This window comes from Barbatula barbatula, assembly GCF_947034865.1.
Source record: "Barbatula barbatula genome assembly, chromosome: 18".
In the NCBI taxonomy this organism is placed as follows: Eukaryota; Metazoa; Chordata; class Actinopteri; order Cypriniformes; family Nemacheilidae; genus Barbatula; species Barbatula barbatula.
In genome coordinates this window covers 894,230-915,539 of record NC_136781.1, presented here as the reverse complement: position 1 = coordinate 915,539, position 21,310 = coordinate 894,230, and the positions used below count along the sequence as shown (strand labels likewise).

Here is a 21,310-nt window from a genome sequence, read left to right as displayed (position 1 = left end):
GTGAACTGTCAACAGTCCGCACCCGTCTGATTCGTGCCACATTGATGATTTGCGCGCTTGCCAAACGCTCGGGAAACCAAACACGCAACACCGGTCACCGGGTGCGTTTCGCGTGTTCTAGGAGCCGATTCGCTTGTAAATGTACCTGTGAACGACCCTCACGTCATCTATACCGTTCTCGGCGCGCTTCCTCGTTTTAAGCCAATTACGGGACGGGATGAGGAATGGTGAGATAGGGGCTGGTCTCCGGTTTCCACCCTGCGCCGGTGGAATTTCAAATCCGTTCCCTCTGCGGGCGGCGAGGAGGCGGACCCGTTCAGTAAAGATTGTTTACTGGAAGCGCTTCATTGTTTCGAGGAATGTTAAAGTGTTACACTATCAGAACGAACTGTTGAGTGTTTCAATGTAACGTTGTTGCGCGCTGGGCAGCCCACCGGGATCCGTCGTGAATGTTACACAAATGATACATAGGAGGAGTCGGTGCACGTTTGGCTCCAGATAAAGAGGTGTGAAGCGAGCTTTGGACGGGACAGCGCGTTTGCTGGAAGTCGTGTCGCTTACGAAGAGTGATCTCTCATAACAGGATTTGCGTTTTATCGATCGGATTATGACTGATCATCCGTGCAAAGCTCCGTCCACGCGCGTCAAGAGATTGTTTTGTGTTCGGCTTTTACTTTCGCATCTCTGATCAACTCTACTGCACATTTTTTCGGTTTCCCTCTTTACTAGATAAACTGTTTCTGAACAAATACACTTGCATCCGCTTCGTAAAGGATGCAAACGGAAAGCAATGATACCAGTGCAGCAGGCGGCAGTGGGACCCCCGGTCCGGAGCTATCGACCCCTGAGCCCCAGACCGGACACGACGAACAGCCCGCTTCGTCTTCAATGGAGCAAAACCCAGAGAACAAAGAGGAATGCGAGGAATCGGAGCAGAAAAATGTCCCGGAGGACAGCACGGTCCAGCTGATTCAGACGGACTGCTCGGACAAGTGTCCGGAGACGCCGCCCGGCGCACACCCGGGACGCGGTTTCGTGCCGCCCGAGGGAGGATTCGGCTGGGTGGTGGTGTTCGCCGCTACTTGGTGCAACGGCTCGATATTCGGCATTCAGAACTCGTTTGGTATTCTGCACACGATGCTGGTGAAAGACCACGAGGATCCCACGGACCACACGTCACAGTTTAAAGTGGGTGAGTGCTGTTCTGTATGTGCGGGGTCAATGCCGATATCAGGCACACTGATCCCGAGAGATGAACGGATCGCGACTGATTTTACAGAGGTGCTCAGGCCGAGTGACCGCTGCTCTGTGGACCCCATCCCTGCTTTCATATTGATAGTGACTGACCGTAGTATTGTCTCTTAATGGGAAAGTCTCTGATATTTGTTATTTAATTCAATAGCATTCCTACATTTTGAGAGTGTTGGTCTACTGGTCACTGTTGACTGTTGCTGAAATGCTGGCCACTATACAGTAATAATAACAACTGTTGATCATTCTGTTTGTCATTTTTATAATCTCTATATAGGGCTGCAGCTATCGTTTATTTTAGTAATCGAGTATTCTACTGATTTTTCCACCGATTAATCGGGTATTCGGATAATAAGTACTTTTTCTTTATTAAAGCGCAATACTAAGTATACAAGAGAATGTAAGACAAATCTCTTAAAATTAACAACTAATTTGTTTCCTTTTTAGAAAAACACACATTAATATCTGTTCAGACTAAACCTATTTAGTACATTACATTGCCATATTACATTAAAAATGCAATATAATACAAATTATGTGGATAAGAAACACGAATAAAAATAGAAAAACTTACTTCAGCTTACGCATGACTCATTTAGTTGATCTAAATTAGTTTAAGTTTCTTTTACTTACTTTTAAATAGTAAAATATTTGTCCACACAAAAATAAATACCGTCGTGTTTAGCGGGCTGTGCGTTAGTAATAACGGTCCGTGGGGAAACGTGTGTTCTGTAGTTAAGTGGATTAAACAAAGCTTAGAGGCAAAATAAAAATCCTCTGATTGTTAGGAATCGTTTCAGCCCTAGAGACCGTAACCTAAAGATCTTTGCTAAATCACTTGTTTATTGACCAAACAGAGGTGATGGGTTCAGTAGATCTGACCACCGCTGCGACTAATAACAGATTTCATTATCTCTCATGAACCCTCCGAACTAGCCGATGTCCCTGAAAACCCCTGATTCACTGCCAGCACAAACCTCCTACATGTCTTTCAGGCCTCACCGCTTGTTTCACCATCTGTCCTGCATGTTTGCTACAAGTTTGCTTAGTTTTAATGTTCCAACTCCAGCTTGGCTGTTCTGCTTTCAACTTTAAGTTTGATGTTTACTTGTTATGAATAGATAACGAAACAAGCCCAGTGGAAGATGAATGCCTGTTTAAAGGCGCAGTCCACCGCAAAATGAAAACTCCTAAATGGTTTACTCTCCCTCATCACCAACCTGTGGAGAGATATTTCGAAGAATGTTGATGATCGAACTCCATTGACTTTTGTGTTCAACTGAAGAAAGAATCACGTATGACTAAAGTTTGGTGTTTTGTCTATTCTTTTACGCTGGAGTCTTACAGATAAAGCAGATGTTCAGTGTTCGCTCTTCTCTTCAGCTGAGAGGGATTGATGGTACCTAGAGACTTTGATATACTTGTCCACTTGCTGTGTGTGTGCACATCTGTTTTTCTCTCTGTTCTGCGACATTCTGTTTTCTTTTAAGATGGCCCAGCATAATATCATTGTGAAAGAATACTAGACATTTCTGAATGTGTTAATCTAAACAAAGACATTTATACAGATTTAGAACAACTCAAAGGTGAGCACATGTTGACCAGATTTCTATTTCTGGGTGAAGTATACCTTTGACAACGCTGAGAGTTTCTCTCTTTCTCCCACACCTTGGATTTCTTTGTACAGCTGCGCTTTATTTAATCTTCAGAAATGGGCCAATGTGGCCACATAAAAGAGAATTTCATTGGTCCACGAGGGAGTCGGGGTTGTGTGAAAACATGCAAGGCTTAAAGGGGTGTGTCCAGCGCTCACGTGGTTCGTCCACACACATTAACGTTAACTTTAATCTCAATAGGGGATTACAGCAGACGCTCCCACCCAACTTTACATGTAGATGAACACAAAGGGGCTCTGCTCAATAGAATGAGTTGAACATCTCTTTACAACATTTGGCTGTAAATGAATGGTTGACATCACTCTTTTTGCTTGTTTTTGTTCTCTCAGCTCACACACACACTACAGAAGGACGCTGTTGGCATTGCATAGACTCTGATCATGTTACCTGTATGTACATCGGGTCTTCATGAACTCAGACGCCCTCTGCTCTGTTTGCGGGCCGTGCTGTTTACCTGTTCAGAGTTGCACTGTAAACCCGGATAAATTGGCAATGCTGAGATGCCTTAATCTGTCTTAGTTTTAGATGTTCTTGGTTTAAGAACTTTAAGATTTTGAGTACTGCGAAATTAAAGTTCTTGCATTTTCAGTTAACTAAACAGGATTTTATTTGACATTTCTTATGATAAATTTGATCTAAGATCCGGCATTAGCACAGTCATTACTCACTGGTGACAAAACACATGTTACAGGTTACGTGATCCCACATCCTAAGCGCATACACCACTCTTCTAAACACTGGCAACCACACAACTGAAACATATGTCAAACTTGTCTAAATATCCAAGATAAATGAAGATTAAACACTAACAAATCTTTAACTTGACTATAAAATAATCATATTTGAAAATGTACTCTCGTAATGCAGTCTGACGCAAAGCATGCTGGGAATTGGAGATGAACAAGGAGCAAATTAATTTCTTTGAGTTTTAGTCAAACCTTCAAGTCCATAAAAAAATATATACACTTTACTCAAAAGCAAGATGTGCTTAGAAGTAGAACTTTTGTCTGAAATGAAGTTTACATTACTTAAAAAGTTGACATTACTCTACTCTAAAATGAAGTTTACATTACTTAATCTGTGTGATTATTTTGAGGGTTTACACTTTAAACCACACAGACCAAAGATCACGTCATCGGTTTCAGAGAAACTTTCCATTTTTTTAATTCAGCCAAATGCATTTTTGTCTGAATTAGTGTCGTTGAGTCCGTACTTTCTGAGTTGTCATATTGTGCTCATAATAAGTTTGTGTATATGTTTATTGTGTATGTATTTTGTGCTGTTCTATAGCCGGCCTCATACATACACATTGAAATCATACCGTGAAAGGTCTGATCGTTCCTCTCAGGTCAATGAGTTATAAAGCAGACAACAGGAGACTTGTGTTGGGTAAAGGTGAACGCGTTCTGTGACTGTCTGGCGCGGCGTCACTGATAGTTTTCAAGCGTTGGTGAACATTAACAGCTTGTCTGTGAGGAGTCTGATGCTTTGATTCACAAACCTGATTCAAAGAATCTTCAATCCACACGTTTGTGGTATTATTGTGCACATCATGTTGGATGTCATCCTGTTTTAGGTTTACCAGAGAGAAACATGTTATTGCTATATATGGAGGTGTATTAAATTTCATTTAATGAATATCCGTGGGAAATAAATGAGATATTAAAGATTTTACTTTAAATTAAAATGTGGGAAAATCAATAAGGCATTCCATAAAAATATTAGGGGTTGATGTGCATTTGTATCCTTCTTTCCAGTAGGAAATAAAAGAACAATACTTTCCTGCTGGGATTTCTTCCATTTCGTCATTAAACATAAATGTCATTAAAAATGCACTCAGAGCTCCAAAACTAGATTAGTTGAAATGCATCCCAGTTTGACTAAAGTCAGGTCGCAGTGCACGATGTTAAGCTCAGAATTCACATCTGGGCTTCTCTTCATATAGATCTGTGACATTTCTGTTGCTTTTTTATATACAGAAAATAATTCTTCCGTTCAAATATTGGGATGTCGTGTCATTGTTATGAAGGATTTTTGCTGACTGTGTAATGCTGCAGATATTGCAGATCTGTTCTTCATCTTCAAGGTGCTTCTGATAAATGAAGATGTAATGTTCATTATGCCCTTATTTATGTACATTTCCCCACAAGCTGTAATGCATCTGGATGATGTCATGTTTAATTCCCATTATTAGTTTTAATAAGATTCTCATAACGGTTATGCAGTGTTTTTTACTTAAATCAGTATTTGAATTAGGCAGACGCACATTATGTAGGACCAATATTACTATCATATACATTTGAAATAATACTGCATATTATTGTTCATTTCACATTATTAATGATTATGATATCTTTTGTTTATTATATACGTTCCAGTTTTAATTTGGATGAGGTTTGCACACTTGCTGTGGAAACTATATAAATTTAATTTATGATCCATGGAAAGATCTTTTTTTAAAACAGGAAATCATTTATTTTCTCTGTTTGGATGTTGAGTTGAGCAAAACATGTTCATGACGGTTTGAAATTGATTCGCTCGGACAGAGCTGTGTGTGTGTGTGTGTGTGTGTGTGTGTGCATCCGTATATGTGTGTGTTACTGTGTCTCTCTCTCTCTCTCTCTCTCTCTCTCTCTCTCTCTCTCTGTTCTTTATGCTTGGTTACCTCTCTGTGTCTCTGTCCCTCGTTTCAGTGGTTTTATGACTACAGGAGACGTCTCATTACAGAGAATTAATGTAGGATCTGAGTGATTTAGAGCAAGAGGGAGAGAGAGAGAATAAGAGCGTGAAAAACGTATTGTCTGCAGTGACATTCCCAATCTCTGTTGAGAGAATGAAATACAACATTTCAAGAAGTGCAGTTTGAGAAGTCTCTTGATTTGTGTTCTGCAAGCTTAAGTCTCTCTTAATGTTTTGAGCAAATGGGGAATTTTTCATCTGGACAAAAATGTAAGCAAATCAAAGCCTTTGCTTACAAAATCAATCAGACTTTTGTTTTCCAGTTCATTCTGTTGTCAACATGGGTCGAGTATCACACGCCCCTTCTCTCCCTCTCTCTCATTTATTGTTTTAACAAGCTGCGGTGTGTTTTCTTCAGATATTATACAATCTTGGTTTTATTTCATTGTCTTCTTATGTTATTTCTTTTGTTTTTTTATTGTTATTCAGCAAAGCAGCTGAATCCATTGGGATCATGTTCATGGATTATGGATCATAATAATGAGAGATTTTCCTGCATATGATCCTGAAACCGAAACTCGCATGAAACAATGCACATTACTTGTGCGATCTCAAGTTCATTTAAATTTCTGTTCTGATGTCTATTTTTGTAGTATACCTTTGGGTTGCCTTGTGTTTGTGTCATCAACGTGATTATTAACGATAGCTATTAACTACTGTTGCTAGGTAACGCCTTATGAGATGACACCAAGATTCATTGAGTTATTGAAGTATTTGTCCTTTCAGATTTGGTTGCACAAACACACAGAATGTATTTAAATCATGGGGGTCGACGCTTCTTTGCAGTGTGAGTTTTTCTTTCTTGGAGAAGTACAGTAATCCATTTCTAATAGTCACAGGAATGTTTAATCCTTTCAACATGGCCCCAAAAAACCCACACGCAGGCTTATCTAAAACATGATGGTTTCGTGCAAGCCATTGAAACGGTCTCTTTCAGAACACGCTTTTCTAAAATGTAAACTCTTGGCATTGTTCTGAAGTTCCCAACATGTACTTCCACGGGAACTTCACAGAATGACCAGTGATTTGCTTTAAAGCGAACAGAACAACAAACAGAGCTCTCGCTGTGAAACCTGTGGAAAGCATAAATCTCATGAAGCCAGCGGGAGTCAGATTTAAACCCCGACCCTGTGTTCTTCAACAAAAATACATGTAAACATCATTTGCTTGGTTTGTTACGCGACCACTTCCTCGCTGGAAGCTACGGGCCACAGTTTTCACTGAACCTCATCCAGGATAACACACACACGGGTCAGCGTCAAATATTGAACCGCTGGCCTTGAACTTTCGACACACTGTGCCGACATTAAACGACCTTTGAACCATGAAAACATTCAGTGTGGGTGTTTGTTTGAGCATGACCAGTGGTTTGGAGACAGAGATGATGAACTTTCATGTCTCTTGACAGAGTTTGTGATTATTGTGTGTGTAATGAATGTTTCAGTGTGGTTGTTGGGATCTTGGTGTTTGGTTATTGTTCCTTATTCTTAAGCCTGTACGTTCCCCGCTTGAAAAACAACTACGGAAACCCGAAAATCATCAAAGAAATTCTAATGTTTTTCATTAAAATACCAGCATGAACCATTAGATTTTTCCATTAAAACCATTACAAAATACTGTTTTGTGATGTGTTGTGGTCATTGTTCCCATAGGATTTAACATACCAGTAGAACCGTCACAGTTTTCATTAAAACCAGTACAAATCGCTTTAAAACCATCACAACTTCTTTTCAGCAGGGGTCATGTTTACTTGAGAATATATAAATGCTGTTTTTTAATCTCTCTCTCTCTTCAGCATGGGTCGGAGCTCTGGCGATGGGGATGATATTTTTCTGCTCTCCTGTGGTCAGTATGTTTACTGATCATTTCGGCTGCCGGAAAACGGCGGTCTGCGGAGCGTTCGTGGCTTTTATCGGTCTCCTTACCAGCTCCTTTGCAACGTAAATATATATTCACTGTATTTTTATTATTTTTTCATGTTAATTGCCTTATAATACATCACAGTCATACTTGAAAAGTATTTAATCCCAAGACATTTTCCTGAAAACCTTCAAGTGATTGAGAGAAATGCGAGAGTATTGTGTTGCAATGATTGCATTCCATCTTTCCTCTGTTCGATGTGTTTTTTCTCCGAACGCCTCGCTCAGCGCTCAGTTCATTCACTCACTCGCTCTCTTTCACATCCTCTCTCTCCCTCTCGCTCATCCATGTGCGATTGGACAAAGTGCTGGTTTTGTTCCAAGATGAAAACGCTCTTTATGTTGATGGAAAACATGTTCCTACTGTGTTTATAGTGCTGAAAAACAAACGCTGACCAGTGCGCACACACACACAGACCACGTTTACATGGACAACAATATTCCAATATTAACACAATTAAGACAATTCTCTGATTGAGAATGTACAATGTAAACAGAGCTTTTTGATGACCTTAATCCATCATGGAACGGTGGAGGGGTCATAGCATGCCATATGAGGACGTATAATCCACCTATGTACTGTTAAATGTAAAACGGGAACATGACAGGAATATTCTTAAAGCAACTCATGTAAACACCTTAATCATAATATTGTTTTACTCAAATGGATGTCAGTAATCGAATGATTTGTCTTATTCTAAGTGTAGTCACCGTCTCTTCCTTCAATAAGCTTTGTGCACTGATTGTCTTCTGGAGCTTATTACCCGCAATCCATCTTGATAAGGTCACGTGGCTGGAAAGAAAGTCAAAGAAATGGTTTTGTACATATTCTGTATTAAAATTTGTGTAGTCGACGTGTGTCGGTGTGAACTGAACTTTCAACATTCACTTACCTCGCACGTGTGTGTATGGCGATCAAAAAGGCTCAAAAAGTTAGATTTGCTGAAAACGTCTGTCTCTATCGCAAATGCAATAAAAAAGTGATAATACACACTTCACCTTTAAATCTGAATAGAAACAATAAAGAATCTCACTTGCAAAAAGTAGCATACTTTAGAATTTACCATAGTAAACTGTAGAATTCAAGTTCCTATATTAAACTGTAGTATTCTTTAGGATTTACTTTAGCAAAATGATTGTAAACTCATGTTAGATGGAATATATTGAATACTTTATCATACTTTAATATGGACTATGTTCTACTAAACTATAGTTTTACTAGAGTAAATCCTATGTGAATGGAGACTTGAAATGGAAAGGTTTGAAGTTAAAACCTCATCATCAGATTCCATGTTTATTCTTTAATCTTCTATTTTCTTTTGTATATCAAAACTTACACACGTAACGCTCTCCTCCTCTCTCTTCTCAGCACGCTGGCTCTTCGATACTTCACATATGGAATACTGTTCGGCTGCGGATCCTCGTTCGCCTTTCAGCCGTCTCTGGTGATACTGGGGCATTATTTCCGGAAGAGACTGGGCCTGGCCAATGGCGTGGTGACGGCAGGCAGCAGCCTCTTCTCGATGGGACTTCCGGTGCTCCTGAAGAAAGTGGTCGGGCCGCTGGGTCTCTCCAGAACCTTCCAGACCCTCAGCCTCTTCATGCTGGTCCAGACGCTGCTGGCCCTCACCTTCCGTCCGCTCATGCCCAGCGGGATGTGTCCGATGCCAGGCATGGGGATGGAGGAAGGTCCCGCGTCCGGCTCGGAGTCGGCGAGCAGGTGGCAAAAGGGCCTTGCGAAAATGAGGAAGTACTTTAACGTCCGAGTGTTCAACGTGCTGGCCTATCGGCTGTGGGCGTTTGGCATCGCCACGGCCGTGCTGGGATACTTTGTGCCGTACGTACACCTGGTGAGTTTGTTGTGCAGATGTGCTGCTTGTAAATGTGATTTGTGTTTGTGGAGCTTGACTGGTAGAGGACTGCATTAGTTGTAGATTTGATTCTAATGAAAGGCATAAAATTGATAAACACCTCTTTGGATGAAAAAACATCTGCCAGATGTTACTGCGTTATTGCGTTCTTCCTTTAAACAGTGCAGGGAATTGAAATCGAATGACTTCTGTGTTTCACATAAATGCGAATGAGGTGCATTTTTCATTTGGCTTTAGAAAAATAAATGAATCGATGAAAGAAACGTTCTTATGTATATCCAGTCTGGACCCAGCAGGTAGAAAAGCGCTTCTCACTCTCAGCGGGAAGTTTTATTTATGGTACATATCTGAGCGTAATTTATAAATGACTTTGCACACGTTTGACTCAAAGGCACATTTTATTGTGAATTTCACAATTCATTTATCATCCCATCCTGCACAGATCATGTTGGCTGATCGGATGGATGGTGTGGGAATGACATCTTATTAAATTCAGTAAAGTAAAATTCAATCTTGACGTTTTCATCTAACCACGTCATGGCTAATGCAAGAGTTTTCTATATCTCTTCTTTGACTATACTCACACTGTGACCCAAATTCTGTTTTATGGCAGTAAAAGCCCACACCGCAGATGTGTGTGTCCATTTATGTAAACATAAGAAATATCAAAAGTGATGTGAAATTTCACATATTGAGCCTCTTTGTACGACTAATGGAGCTATGGTTTCAAAGGAATGGTGGAAACCCATAAGAAAGAAAAATCACATATGAGATCTCTTTAATATTTGATTCATTTCTCATAGCTTCTGTTTTTATTTCTCCTTCACAATTTTAGGAGTGAGAAGTGTGTTTTAGCCTGGGTTTAAAGGTCAGAAAATGGACTATGCGAGCGAATAGCTGAGGTCATGCATTAATAATGCTTTAGGCTGAAATATTTAATGCTCCCTTCATGACGGCGAGTCCGGGTGTGATGACTCCACACATGTTCACTTCATCAATTATTCATTCACGTCGTGTCATCTCGGGACAGACTCTGTCCTTGCTTCACCTCTTCTTTTCACTGACGGTACAGTGATGGACAAACATTCAGAGAATGCACAGATTTTTCTACTCAGAAATAATTAGGCTCAGCCTGTGGAGTGTAGTAAGAGATTAACAGGCCGTGAAAAGTGATGTTTCGCAGTTGATCAAGATAAAAGCCTGTGATATATGACACGCTCTGAAATACAGCACGGTGAATCGCTGATAAAAGCAACAATACACATCGAGACATCGAGTCACAATTATAATCTGATTACTAGAGATCGGTCATTTGCAGGTACAGTATTTACTCGGACTTTATTTACATTTATTTTTCATTTTTATCATTTAGCAGAAGCTTTTATCCAAAGTGACTTACAAACTATGTCTTTTTTTCTTTTCTATTCTTTACACATATAGTAAAAAAATATCCTGACCGCGAAAACAATTAAGATAACATCCCAAATGTTCATTTCAAATCGTCATTTCTAGATTCCAGTCTAGTGTCAAACCTCAGGAGTGACATCAAGTCATCCAACAGCAATGCGAAACACTGACAGCATGACAAGACACATGAAAACTAAGATAAAAATACAGGTTATCACCAAAACATTATTTATAAATATGACGGTAATATTGCTTAAAAGTGAATATGAACTTGTTTTCTTTGCAGTATTTGAGGTCTGAAACAATACAGAGCATCTTAACTGTGATTTTCACCTGTTTCTTCAGTGTTCATTTTCTGCCAATAGCGACAAAAAATTATTTGAAATCTGAGAGAGAAAATTATTTGACCTAAACATATATCTATAAATAATAAATTCAGATAAACAGAAAAGAAAATTGAAATCCTCTTGTGCAAAAACACCCCCGCGCTAAAGATTAAAAAATATTAACCGTGGGAATGAAACGTTGCTACTCCATTTTTCATTTCTTGTTTTTTTTATAAATCATTTCTACTGGATACAGTAAAAAAACGGTTTTTATTTCCAGTAAAATTTAAGTTGAAAAGATACAAGCTCTGTGATGATTCTATGACCATATCGGCAGTTTTGTACTTGCTTTCCAAACACGATTATCACACCGATTATGCTCAATAAATTGTGGGAAGCCGAAATCATCACAACAATTCAAATACGATTCATTGTGCATTAAATAAACATTTAATCACTTAATTGTTTTCCTCACAATTGTAACTTTGGATGAAATCGTCTGTTTATTGTCTTCATGTGATGATGTCATGCAAGACAATCCTTTTAGGAGCAAGGTTTGTATTGAGTGATGAACAAGCACTTGATTGAATCATTGAGTATCTGTGTGTGCGCTGCTGTAACTGTATGTTGAAATGTTGGTGTGTGTCTGAAGCAAGTGTTTATTTGGTTAGCTGTGAGTTGTAGATGTGTGTGTATGTGTGTGTGAGGACGTTGGTATAAAGATGATGAAAGAGACCACCCACTCGTCACAATCTCACACTTCTAACTACAGTCTTGTTTTTTCAGGCTTCGGACCAGAAGTAAACATCTTGTCCCGGCTTTTGTTGTACACATGTGTGTGTGTGTGTGTGTTTGGCCTCTGAATGTGGTCAGATAGAAAAGCCCCTCCTACAGGTTAACCCTTAATGCCAAATCTCATGGCGTTTGATGTGCCCCTAAGGTTTTCTCATTCAAATCCTTTTCAAAAGACATCCAGTCTTCAGGCCTGTGATCTCCTCGGTCAGGAAACATTTTTTTACATGTCCTCCTCCTCTGGCTTTCTTAGAAACAAGGGCGTCTATGAACGGAAATATTCAACTTATAGTTGACTTTCCTGCGTTCCCACCGCAGAGACGTTAATGCTGTCATTGACCACAGCTGAGAACAAGGGCTTTTCTGAAGCCGATGAAAACCCTTCTTAGTCACTGAAATTAGTTTTGTTGACAGAAAGTAGAATAGCACAAACACATTTTCTTTCATTACAAAATGTGAATTTTGTTAAAAAAATGTGTAATATAACTAAATGTTCGTGTCATTTTATAGTTTTGTTGATCAATTTTGCAGATTAATTTTGTGCGGGAGAAGTTTGGAGACACTCAGAAGGAGTGGATTCTGCTGGTGTGTATCGGAGCTTCATCTGGGGTTGGCCGACTGCTTTTCGGGAAAATTGGAGACCTCATACCCGGAGCGAAGAAAATCTACATGCAGGTACAGAAATCTGAAACGATACAAGCGATTTATATGAGATATTTTCATAAAATAATGTCTCAAGAGTAGTAGAGAAACCTTTTGCTAACGTCTCGTCTCAGATGTTTCTCCTGAGAGTCAGAAATGTCACAAATTTGTCTGTCATGAGTTTGAGAAGAGACGTCAACAAAGTCTCAAACTGAGCTCGGATCTGTCTCGTCTGCAATCTGAACTCAATATTATTGAAGATCTCAATACGAACTCAAACTGTATTTGATCTCTACAATCTACATTCATTTACACCTTCACGCGTTTCAACAATCACACTCTCATTTGATTCTGCTTTAAGCTATTTTATGAGACCAGGTTTATACTTAAATGTAAACTCAACATGATGACAAAACAAACATTTGCAGTGGTACAGATGTTAATAAAGAAACAAATTCTGTGTGTTTTTTGTAGGTGGCGTCGTTCATAATTCTAGGTGTGATGTCCATGATGATTCCTCAGTGTGCGGTGTTTGAAGCTCTGGTCGTGGTTCTTGTGCTGATGGGTCTTTGCGATGGTTGTTTCATCACTATCATGGCCCCCATCGCTTTCGAGTTGGTTGGGCCCATGCAGGCGTCTCAAGCCATCGGCTACCTCCTGGGTCTCATGGCCTTACCCATGACAGCCGGACCACCCATCGCAGGCGAGTACCAAAAGGAGATTTATTAAAGAGGCCAAATTCCAAGGTCCCTCTGTATACTCTATGAGCACATTTCATTTGGACTGTTGACATAAATGCTCTTGTTTAACAACAGACTCCATATGTTCTCCAGGTTTCAGCATTCATGGCCACATTTGAAACTGACTTTTTTCTGGCTCATGCTCTGATAAATGTGCCTTACTTTCCGCTCTCAGGGTTCATTTGTAGAATACTGGCGTTATTTCTCAAAGCTCTGGGGATCTGGAGCGCCGAGCCCTCATCCGTGAATTTAAAGGATCATTTCTAGGATATATGTTGACAGCGTCGTCTTCGCTGCACGAGCAGCTCGGTTTGGATTGGCTGTGACATGTTTGTATTTCACAAAGCTGGAACCGTGAGCCGACTCCTCCGTGTTTATTTAAGTTGCTCGCGACCTTTCTCGGCCCTAAAGGAGCCTGATGTTCGTCTCACCGCGGCCCGTCTTCAAAGTCTAAATGGGTCATATAGATGTTTTGATAGAGAGACTTGATCCAGACTTTAAGCCTCATTGATATTCTTCCTGGAGTGACTTTCTGAAATCCAGACCGTTTGAAGATATCGACTGAATTATTAGATTAGGTTCATTTTTAAAGCGCAGCATTTTCACGAAATAAAAAGTCCACAACTGTTCATTCTCAAATATGTATTTTCTTTAATATCCGTCTCCTCCTCAGGCATCCTCCGCGATCATTTTGGAAACTATCACGTGGCGTTTTATCTGGCCGGTGTTCCTCCGGTGGTCGGGGGCATCGTGATGTTTTTCGTGCCTCTGGTTCACCAGCGCACGCAGAGACGCCTTAAAGAGACGAATGACCCGAGCATGGACAAGATGCTGAAGAGCTGCTCCAATGGAGACATGCTGCCGGGATACACAGACATGGAGACACACATATGAAGCCCACAGACACAAAGGTACACGCGTGACAAAAACACATCTGCATTAAAACACACCAGTCATTTTATATCGGATTTTTGTGTCTACAGATCCTGAAAATGCTAATAATCTCCCATTTGATCATCATTCTGAATCTATTCTGGTGTCTTTGACAGAAACACAATTTTCTTAGTGTTTTGTTTACAATATTGTTTTTAAAGAAACTTTCTTTTGATATCCATCGGTTTCAGACACATGACCTTTTTTAGCATGGGCGCCATCTTGCAGCCTCTCCGTATAACAGATGAGGACTTTAGATCCGAGGCCACAGTTTTGTAATTCATGATTTAATCATACCCACGAGTTTCATGTCCGTGCCCTCAGTTTAGTAAATCGTACTGTTCATTTTTTTAATCTGTACCATAAATACATAAACTGTGCTCACGCTTTCACAATCTATTACCACAGTTTTGCAAACTACACCCTGATTTTTCCCTGGACATTTCAAAATGAATGGAAAATGAATGAAAACAGGCCTGTGCGATTATTGCAAAAAGCATAATTATCCTTATCACTTTTATTGATATTATTGTTGATAGGCTGTTCGATTTTACTTCGATTTGTGGGTACAGATTTCAGAAATGATGCACGTCGTGACCACATCGCTCCCTCTATTTGTATGGGCCTGCCACGCGTCTACATTTAAAATAACAAACTTGCGTGCGCAAAAGACGCAAAATGTGAATGGTCCCTTAGACTTTTTTATAACAGTTATGCAAACACAGTTTTACTTAATTTTAGGGCCTAAATACTCTCTGTTGATGTTGGTTTATCTAAGTATGATGGATGAAATGATACTCAAACTGCTGTTTATTTTTTTGTCTTTCTGTGCCCTGTAGGGATTCATCTTACCAGCACCTGTGGTGTTAATGTGTGTGTGTGTGTGTGTGTGTGTGTGTGTGCACGCATTTGTTTGCTTGGCTCTTATTGAACCCAAGGTCTCAAGACCTTCCCTGAGAAAGACCATCAGAGAACTCAAAGATCTTCCACACTGCCGTTCCTCTCCGTCCGCTAACCTTACGGACAAATTAAAATGTAACAAAGTAGGAAAACGATTTTGCCTTAAAATAAGGCAAACATTCAGGACAGAGAATTCTTCAACGCCTTCAAAAAGGAAACAAAACCTTCAATATAAGAGGACGCTCGATGGATCTTTCTTTCCATTTATTTTGTGCTAGATATGAAAAATCAGATTCAAATGCTTTAGATGTTTTCATACTTTAGATGTTTTCATAGGATTGTTACCTCCATATCTTGATTTGATTTCATCGAAACTTTTATAAGAGAAAAGCGTCATTCTCTGTGCACTTTCTGCCCTCGACTTCAATAACCTCAGCCGCGATTTTCTTATTGTAACGTGTCGCAGCTGTGTATGGCTTATGGAAAATGAGAAGGAAGTGAGAAATCTTTTTTATGATTTTTTAAAAGGCTGATCTTATATCCGTATCTGTTTTAAAAATTCGCTATGCAGTGAAGAGTTCATAAACCGTGCCATGACCATTGAGCCAGAGACAACTTCAGATTCATCTGGGCCTTCACCCCAAAAAACTAAAGAAAAGTACATTCTCATCAATGAAATGGGCTATTAAAATAAGTTTGACTTTTTATGACAATTAAACACATTAGATTTCTCCTTACATTAACCCAGTAATATCATTCAAAAAGATTTTTTTACTTTGAATTTGCATTAAACTAACAATTAAACATCGTATTAAATATAGCACAAAATACCTTGATACTCATAGAGGCGTTTTCAAGTATTGGGTTAAGCCAGGAAGAGGTCATATTTAAATTAGGACATTAAACAGTTTTTACAATAATACCTTACAAAGACATTACTGATGTGCATTTTGAGACAAAACAATGATGCTGGTGTATTTTAAGATATGTCAGAGCTGGCTGGTTTTACTTTAGAGCCTTCTCACATTTATCTTAGTCTAGGACGAGCCTAAACCCTGTACGGGAAACCGCCCCATTATGGTTACCGGACATTCAACATTTTTTGTTTTTGTTTCCTGTAATAGTCTTGAAAATGTCACAATGCAAATGTGTTCTCATACAATTTATGATTTCTTTTTTACCGAGATTTTTTTAAGGGGAGATCTGTCTGAACATTTACCCACGGAGCTGAGGGTATATGTTTTCATCTACATAATTGTGTATTTTTTCCTCTATATTTTATTTGGTTATGTTTGTTACATCTCAAAAGTTTGTTTATGATGTAAAAGACTTGGCATTTGGATTTGAGCTGAATGGAGTCTTGAAAGACAATCAAAGTGTTTTGAAACTATGAAACATGACTGTATAATAATGTTACGGTTTAAAGAACAGATTGCTTAAAGAGAAACAATATTGTAGGATTGCACAGAGTGGGTCGAGATGATGATGATTAATCAGTTACAGTGTGAGAAAAGTGACATTTTACAGCATTTTTTTTATAATGTAGATTTTGTGTTTTTGTATTTGTCTTTAACAACACAATGTCTCTCGTGACACCGGTCACGTAGCTTTTCTGTGAGACATGACAAATGCTTTACTAACTATTGAACTACCTACATAGACAGCCTTTGAAGGCTTTCTTCTGCTTTACAAATCTTACTTTTGAGATTTTTGCAGTATTACATCTTTAGCTTAGCAACACTGCTGGAATCTGTTTCACGCGTTTCTTCTTTGTGCCGTGTTCTCAGATGATGACAGTGGACGTGAGAATATGCAAGAGCAGCTGTTGTCTGTTTTGCTCTTATGCTGCGCTTACATCTGCTTGTTTGTCAATTCCCAGAAACCCTTTCACAACCCGTCGTTGTCTGTGTTGTCATGGAGACGTGTCCATTAGAGCTGATCGACTCTGGTTCTGGTACATTCTCTGCCTCCAAACTGATTAGATGGTCTTAGGTTTTTATAAAAAAAACAACAGTATGGTCACGATTTTAACCAAACTGCCTCATTCTACATTGTCCTTCAGGTCTAACCAGGAAACACGGCTTTACGCTGAAATAACAGAGAATCTCATGGAAACTTGTCACTTTTTTGCATTGAGTAGTGCCCCAAAAACGGTCATTGGTAACAAATACACTATATCACAATGTATAAATGCATCATTATTCTTTTGTGTAAGGAGAATATGGTGAGTTCTTTAATGCAAATTCGATTTCTTTGGTTAATCTTGTGAAAAGTGACCTGCTTTCATGAGGTTCTTTCAACTAGACCATAAGGCACATCTTCAGATGACAGTACTGTGTAAACATGACTCATCATGCGTGTTTACGTTTTTATAACAGAAAACATGATTAAATTATTGTCTTTTTTGGAAAAAGATGAAATCATGCATACCTCAGAAGTCTACTTTATGGTTTCACACAAATACCCTTTCAACCCTGGTGCACTTAGTTAAGTTGCCCGAATCTTTTCTGATTTGTATATCCTGCTTCACTGACTGTGATTTGTATGTGCTGATTCATTGAGTGTGATTTGAATGTGCTGATTCATTGAGTGTGATTTGAATGTGCTGATTCATTGAGTGTGATTTGTATGTGCTGATTCATTGAGTGTGATTTGTATGTGCTGATTCATTGAGTGTGATTCATTGAGTGTGATTTGTATGTGTTGATTCATTGAGTGTGATTCATTGAGTGTGATTTGAATGTGCTGATTCATTGAGTGTGATTTGAATGTGCTGATTCATTGAGTGTGATTTGAATGTGCTGATTCATTGAGTGTGATTTGAATGTGCTGATTCATTGAGTGTGATTTGAATGTGCTGATTCATTGAGTGTGATTCATTGAGTTTGATTTGAATGTGCTGATTCATTGAGTGTGATTCATTGAGTGTGATTTGAATGTGCTGATTCATTGAGTGTGATTCATTGAGTGTGATTTGTATTGTGCTGATTCATTGAGTGTGATTCATTGAGTGTGATTTGAATGTGCTGATTCATTGAGTGTGTTTTATATGAGCTGATTCATTGAGTGTGATTTGAATGTGCTGATTCATTGAGTGTGATTTGAATGTGCTGATTCATTGAGTGTGATTCATTGAGTGGGATTTGTATTGTGCTGATTCATTGATTTTGATTTATATGAGCTGATTCATTGAGTGTAATTCATTTAGCATGATTTATCTGCTCTGATTCATTAAGTGTGAATCATCCGCTCTGATTAATTGATTGTGATTTGTATGAGCTGATTCATTGAGTGTCTCATTTCGGAAGGCTGGTCCTCTAAATGTGGGGTTTTCAAAAGAGACCTCCAGAATGGTTTAAGGGGTCCCCCAGAAATTTTAGAGAAACTAAATACAGCAAAATTTGTAAAACTTTATACTGAAGATTATTCATATTTATATTTACTTATAATATCACACATACTATTTGTATAATAGTTTAAATGCTTTATACAAAAAATGGATAGAAAGGGGGTCACTCGCGAAAGGTTAAACATATTTGGGGGTCCTTGGCATGAAAAGTTTGAAAACCCCTGCTCTAAAGCATGCGGTATACTGAAGATCCTCAACTTAGAATTAAATGAGGAAACACGAAGTACCACGTTGCTATGACAACACGTTGCACTTGCACACCTGTCAATTTTGAACTCGCACTCCTGTCTGATTTTAAAAGGTAAAAAGTTGGTTACTTTCTAAATATTTTTGCCTTACTGTTTTAAAATGTTTAAAAATCACTTAACACTTGTAAACCTATTTACTATATCTGCCTGCTAAGATTAAAAAACGTGACACAAATTGTTAACTGTTAACATTTAAATACCACATATTTGATTGAATGTGCAGTCAAATAACAGACGTTGGCCAACGCACAGAATTGTGGCTTATACACCTCACGTGTCCTCAGAATTCTCGTGAAAGTAGCTCGCATAAGGGGTGTCCTACCTGCTTTTATGAAACGAGAGAGCTTCGAGGACGTAGCAGGCTTCAAATGAGACCTCTGGAGGACGCAGCCTTCCGAAACGAGACACGGCTCATGTGTGTGATTCATCAACTCTGATTCCTTGAGTTTGATTTGTATGTGCATATTCATTGAGTGCGAGTCATGTTGAGTCAGAGTCGGGCACGGATCTTGTGCCGTTTAGTCTACTCTTTTAGTCGTTCAAATAATGATCCATCTTTCAAGATTTCCTCTGTGCCATTTTTGACAGTCTTTTCTTTTTATATGTGTGAAGGCAGACAGGATGAAGGGCAAATTGTGTGTTCGATTGGTTTAGTTAGACTTTCAGAAACTCAGGGAGTGCAGACGTTTTTCTTTTGTCATCATTGACCTGTTGTACATCATGCTGGTTTCATAGATATAGAAGATAGTTACAATCACATTTTTGTACAGATTCTGGCATTTGAGCCTGACATTTTGTAAGTTCTTGAATCCTGAAGACATTTCAAGATCACATTTCGCCACAAAGCACAAGATTCAGAATTGCCATTCACCAAAAATCAACAAAAACACAAACTCTCATTACTGTGATCCAGATCCGGATTGGGCGAAATGTGTTCTTGACAGGTTTCGGGACAGTCACCCGCTCAGTTTTTTCAGGTGCTCTTGTTGTCATGGATACGGAGTACTGGTGTAAATTGCTCATGCCATGCAAGTCTTCCATTACCTTTTCCCCCAGTTTCAGCCAAAATTGCACGTGTGGTGTGTGGTAAACGATTCTTCTGCTCGCTCAGGTTTTGGTTTAATCCATTTACTCATTATATGTAATGATGTCACCTGGTCAGCCTTTAGCCACACCCAGTTTCCCTTTTAATGCAGTGTTTCTTCAAGGCCAGATGTTAGACTGTAAAATAAGAAGTTATTTTAGTCAATGCAAAGTAATCTATAAGAGTGCAGTAATCTTTATTTTTCGACGGACGTTCACACACACAGATTTCTTTAGCTTTGACCTTCAGATCAATATCTCAGACTGACCTCTGCTCTTTCTGACCATGTGCCTGCACACAAAACACTTGTAAATAGAGCAAAGTACATTCAAGCTTCTCGATGGCACTGTTTACAGTCTTCAAAACAACAGAAAGTGTACTTACATGGAAGTTCATTATGCATAATCAAAGATAAAGCAGCATTAACCTCCAGGCGATCGGGATGAAGTGAACCTTTACTTCACAGCGTCTGTCTCACCTGGTGCTCGTGTTACTATGGCGATACATCACTTGTGCTATAAAGCATTTGTGCAGTTCATATACAGGCCACAGGGCTCAGAAAACCTCCGAAAAGCGGTCAGTAAAATACAGCAGGCTGAATGAAAGGCTCTGTGTTTCTATATTTCTCTTTACACAACTGTAGCACTTGTTTTCTAAACCTCAATCCTCGTGAAATATTAGCTGTTAAAGAGGATTATTGAGGCTAAGCTGCTAGAAATGTGTCATTCTGTGTTTGCGTACAAAGTATTTTTTGATCCTGTACAATTTTTGTTTTGTATTCAACCACCAATAAACATACTATACACCGAACTGTTGTTCTTTTTTATTTCTCACCATGTCACCAGTGAGACTTTCAAAGACAAGAAAATGATTAAACTCAAATCTGCACCCTAAAGTGTTTTCTAACATTAATCTGATCTCTGTTGGAATTGTGTTCTGTTCCAATATCATTTAGGCATTGTGACACAAAATAATCGTTGTGACCTTGTTTTGCGATTGCATAAACGGACAGAATCAGGTCAGAGTCTCTGTCCACTCAGCTCTCGTCTGACCTGTTTTTTTGAACCGTCCTTGACGTGAACATGACCCAGAAACTTGGTGCTTTGAGGTCATAACTGAAAAACATATCGTACATAAAAAAGATGTTGAAATTTTAAATGTTGTTTATAAAGGCCTCCTGGCTGTCTGTAATAACACAACAAAATCTGCAGGGGGCGCTCAGCCTCTGATAAATCCAAACCTGTCTGTGAAATCCAGACTAAAGTCTCAAAGATTATGAGATAAAGTAGTTTAGCAGTAAATCGTCATTTTTAAAAATTATTTACTTTTAATAAAGTTTATTATTCTACACGTGGGCCTTTAGCCTTTGTTGA

At 39.0% G+C, this 21,310-nt stretch overlaps 1 protein-coding gene across 1 annotated transcript; it reads left to right on the top strand.

Annotated features, from left to right (window-relative positions):
* Positions 1 to 268: 268 nt before the first annotated feature.
* Positions 269 to 15,955, top strand: slc16a2 (solute carrier family 16 member 2). The gene is made up of 7 exons (XM_079480019.1): positions 269 to 1,192; positions 7,462 to 7,606; positions 8,955 to 9,435; positions 12,513 to 12,656; positions 13,098 to 13,326; positions 14,037 to 14,274; positions 15,136 to 15,955. The coding sequence occupies exons 1-6, from the start codon at positions 775 to 777 to the stop codon at positions 14,255 to 14,257; spliced, it is 1,638 nt and encodes a 545-aa protein (XP_079336145.1). The 5' UTR covers positions 269 to 774; the 3' UTR covers positions 14,258 to 14,274; positions 15,136 to 15,955.
* The last annotated feature ends 5,355 nt before the right edge of the window (positions 15,956 to 21,310 follow it).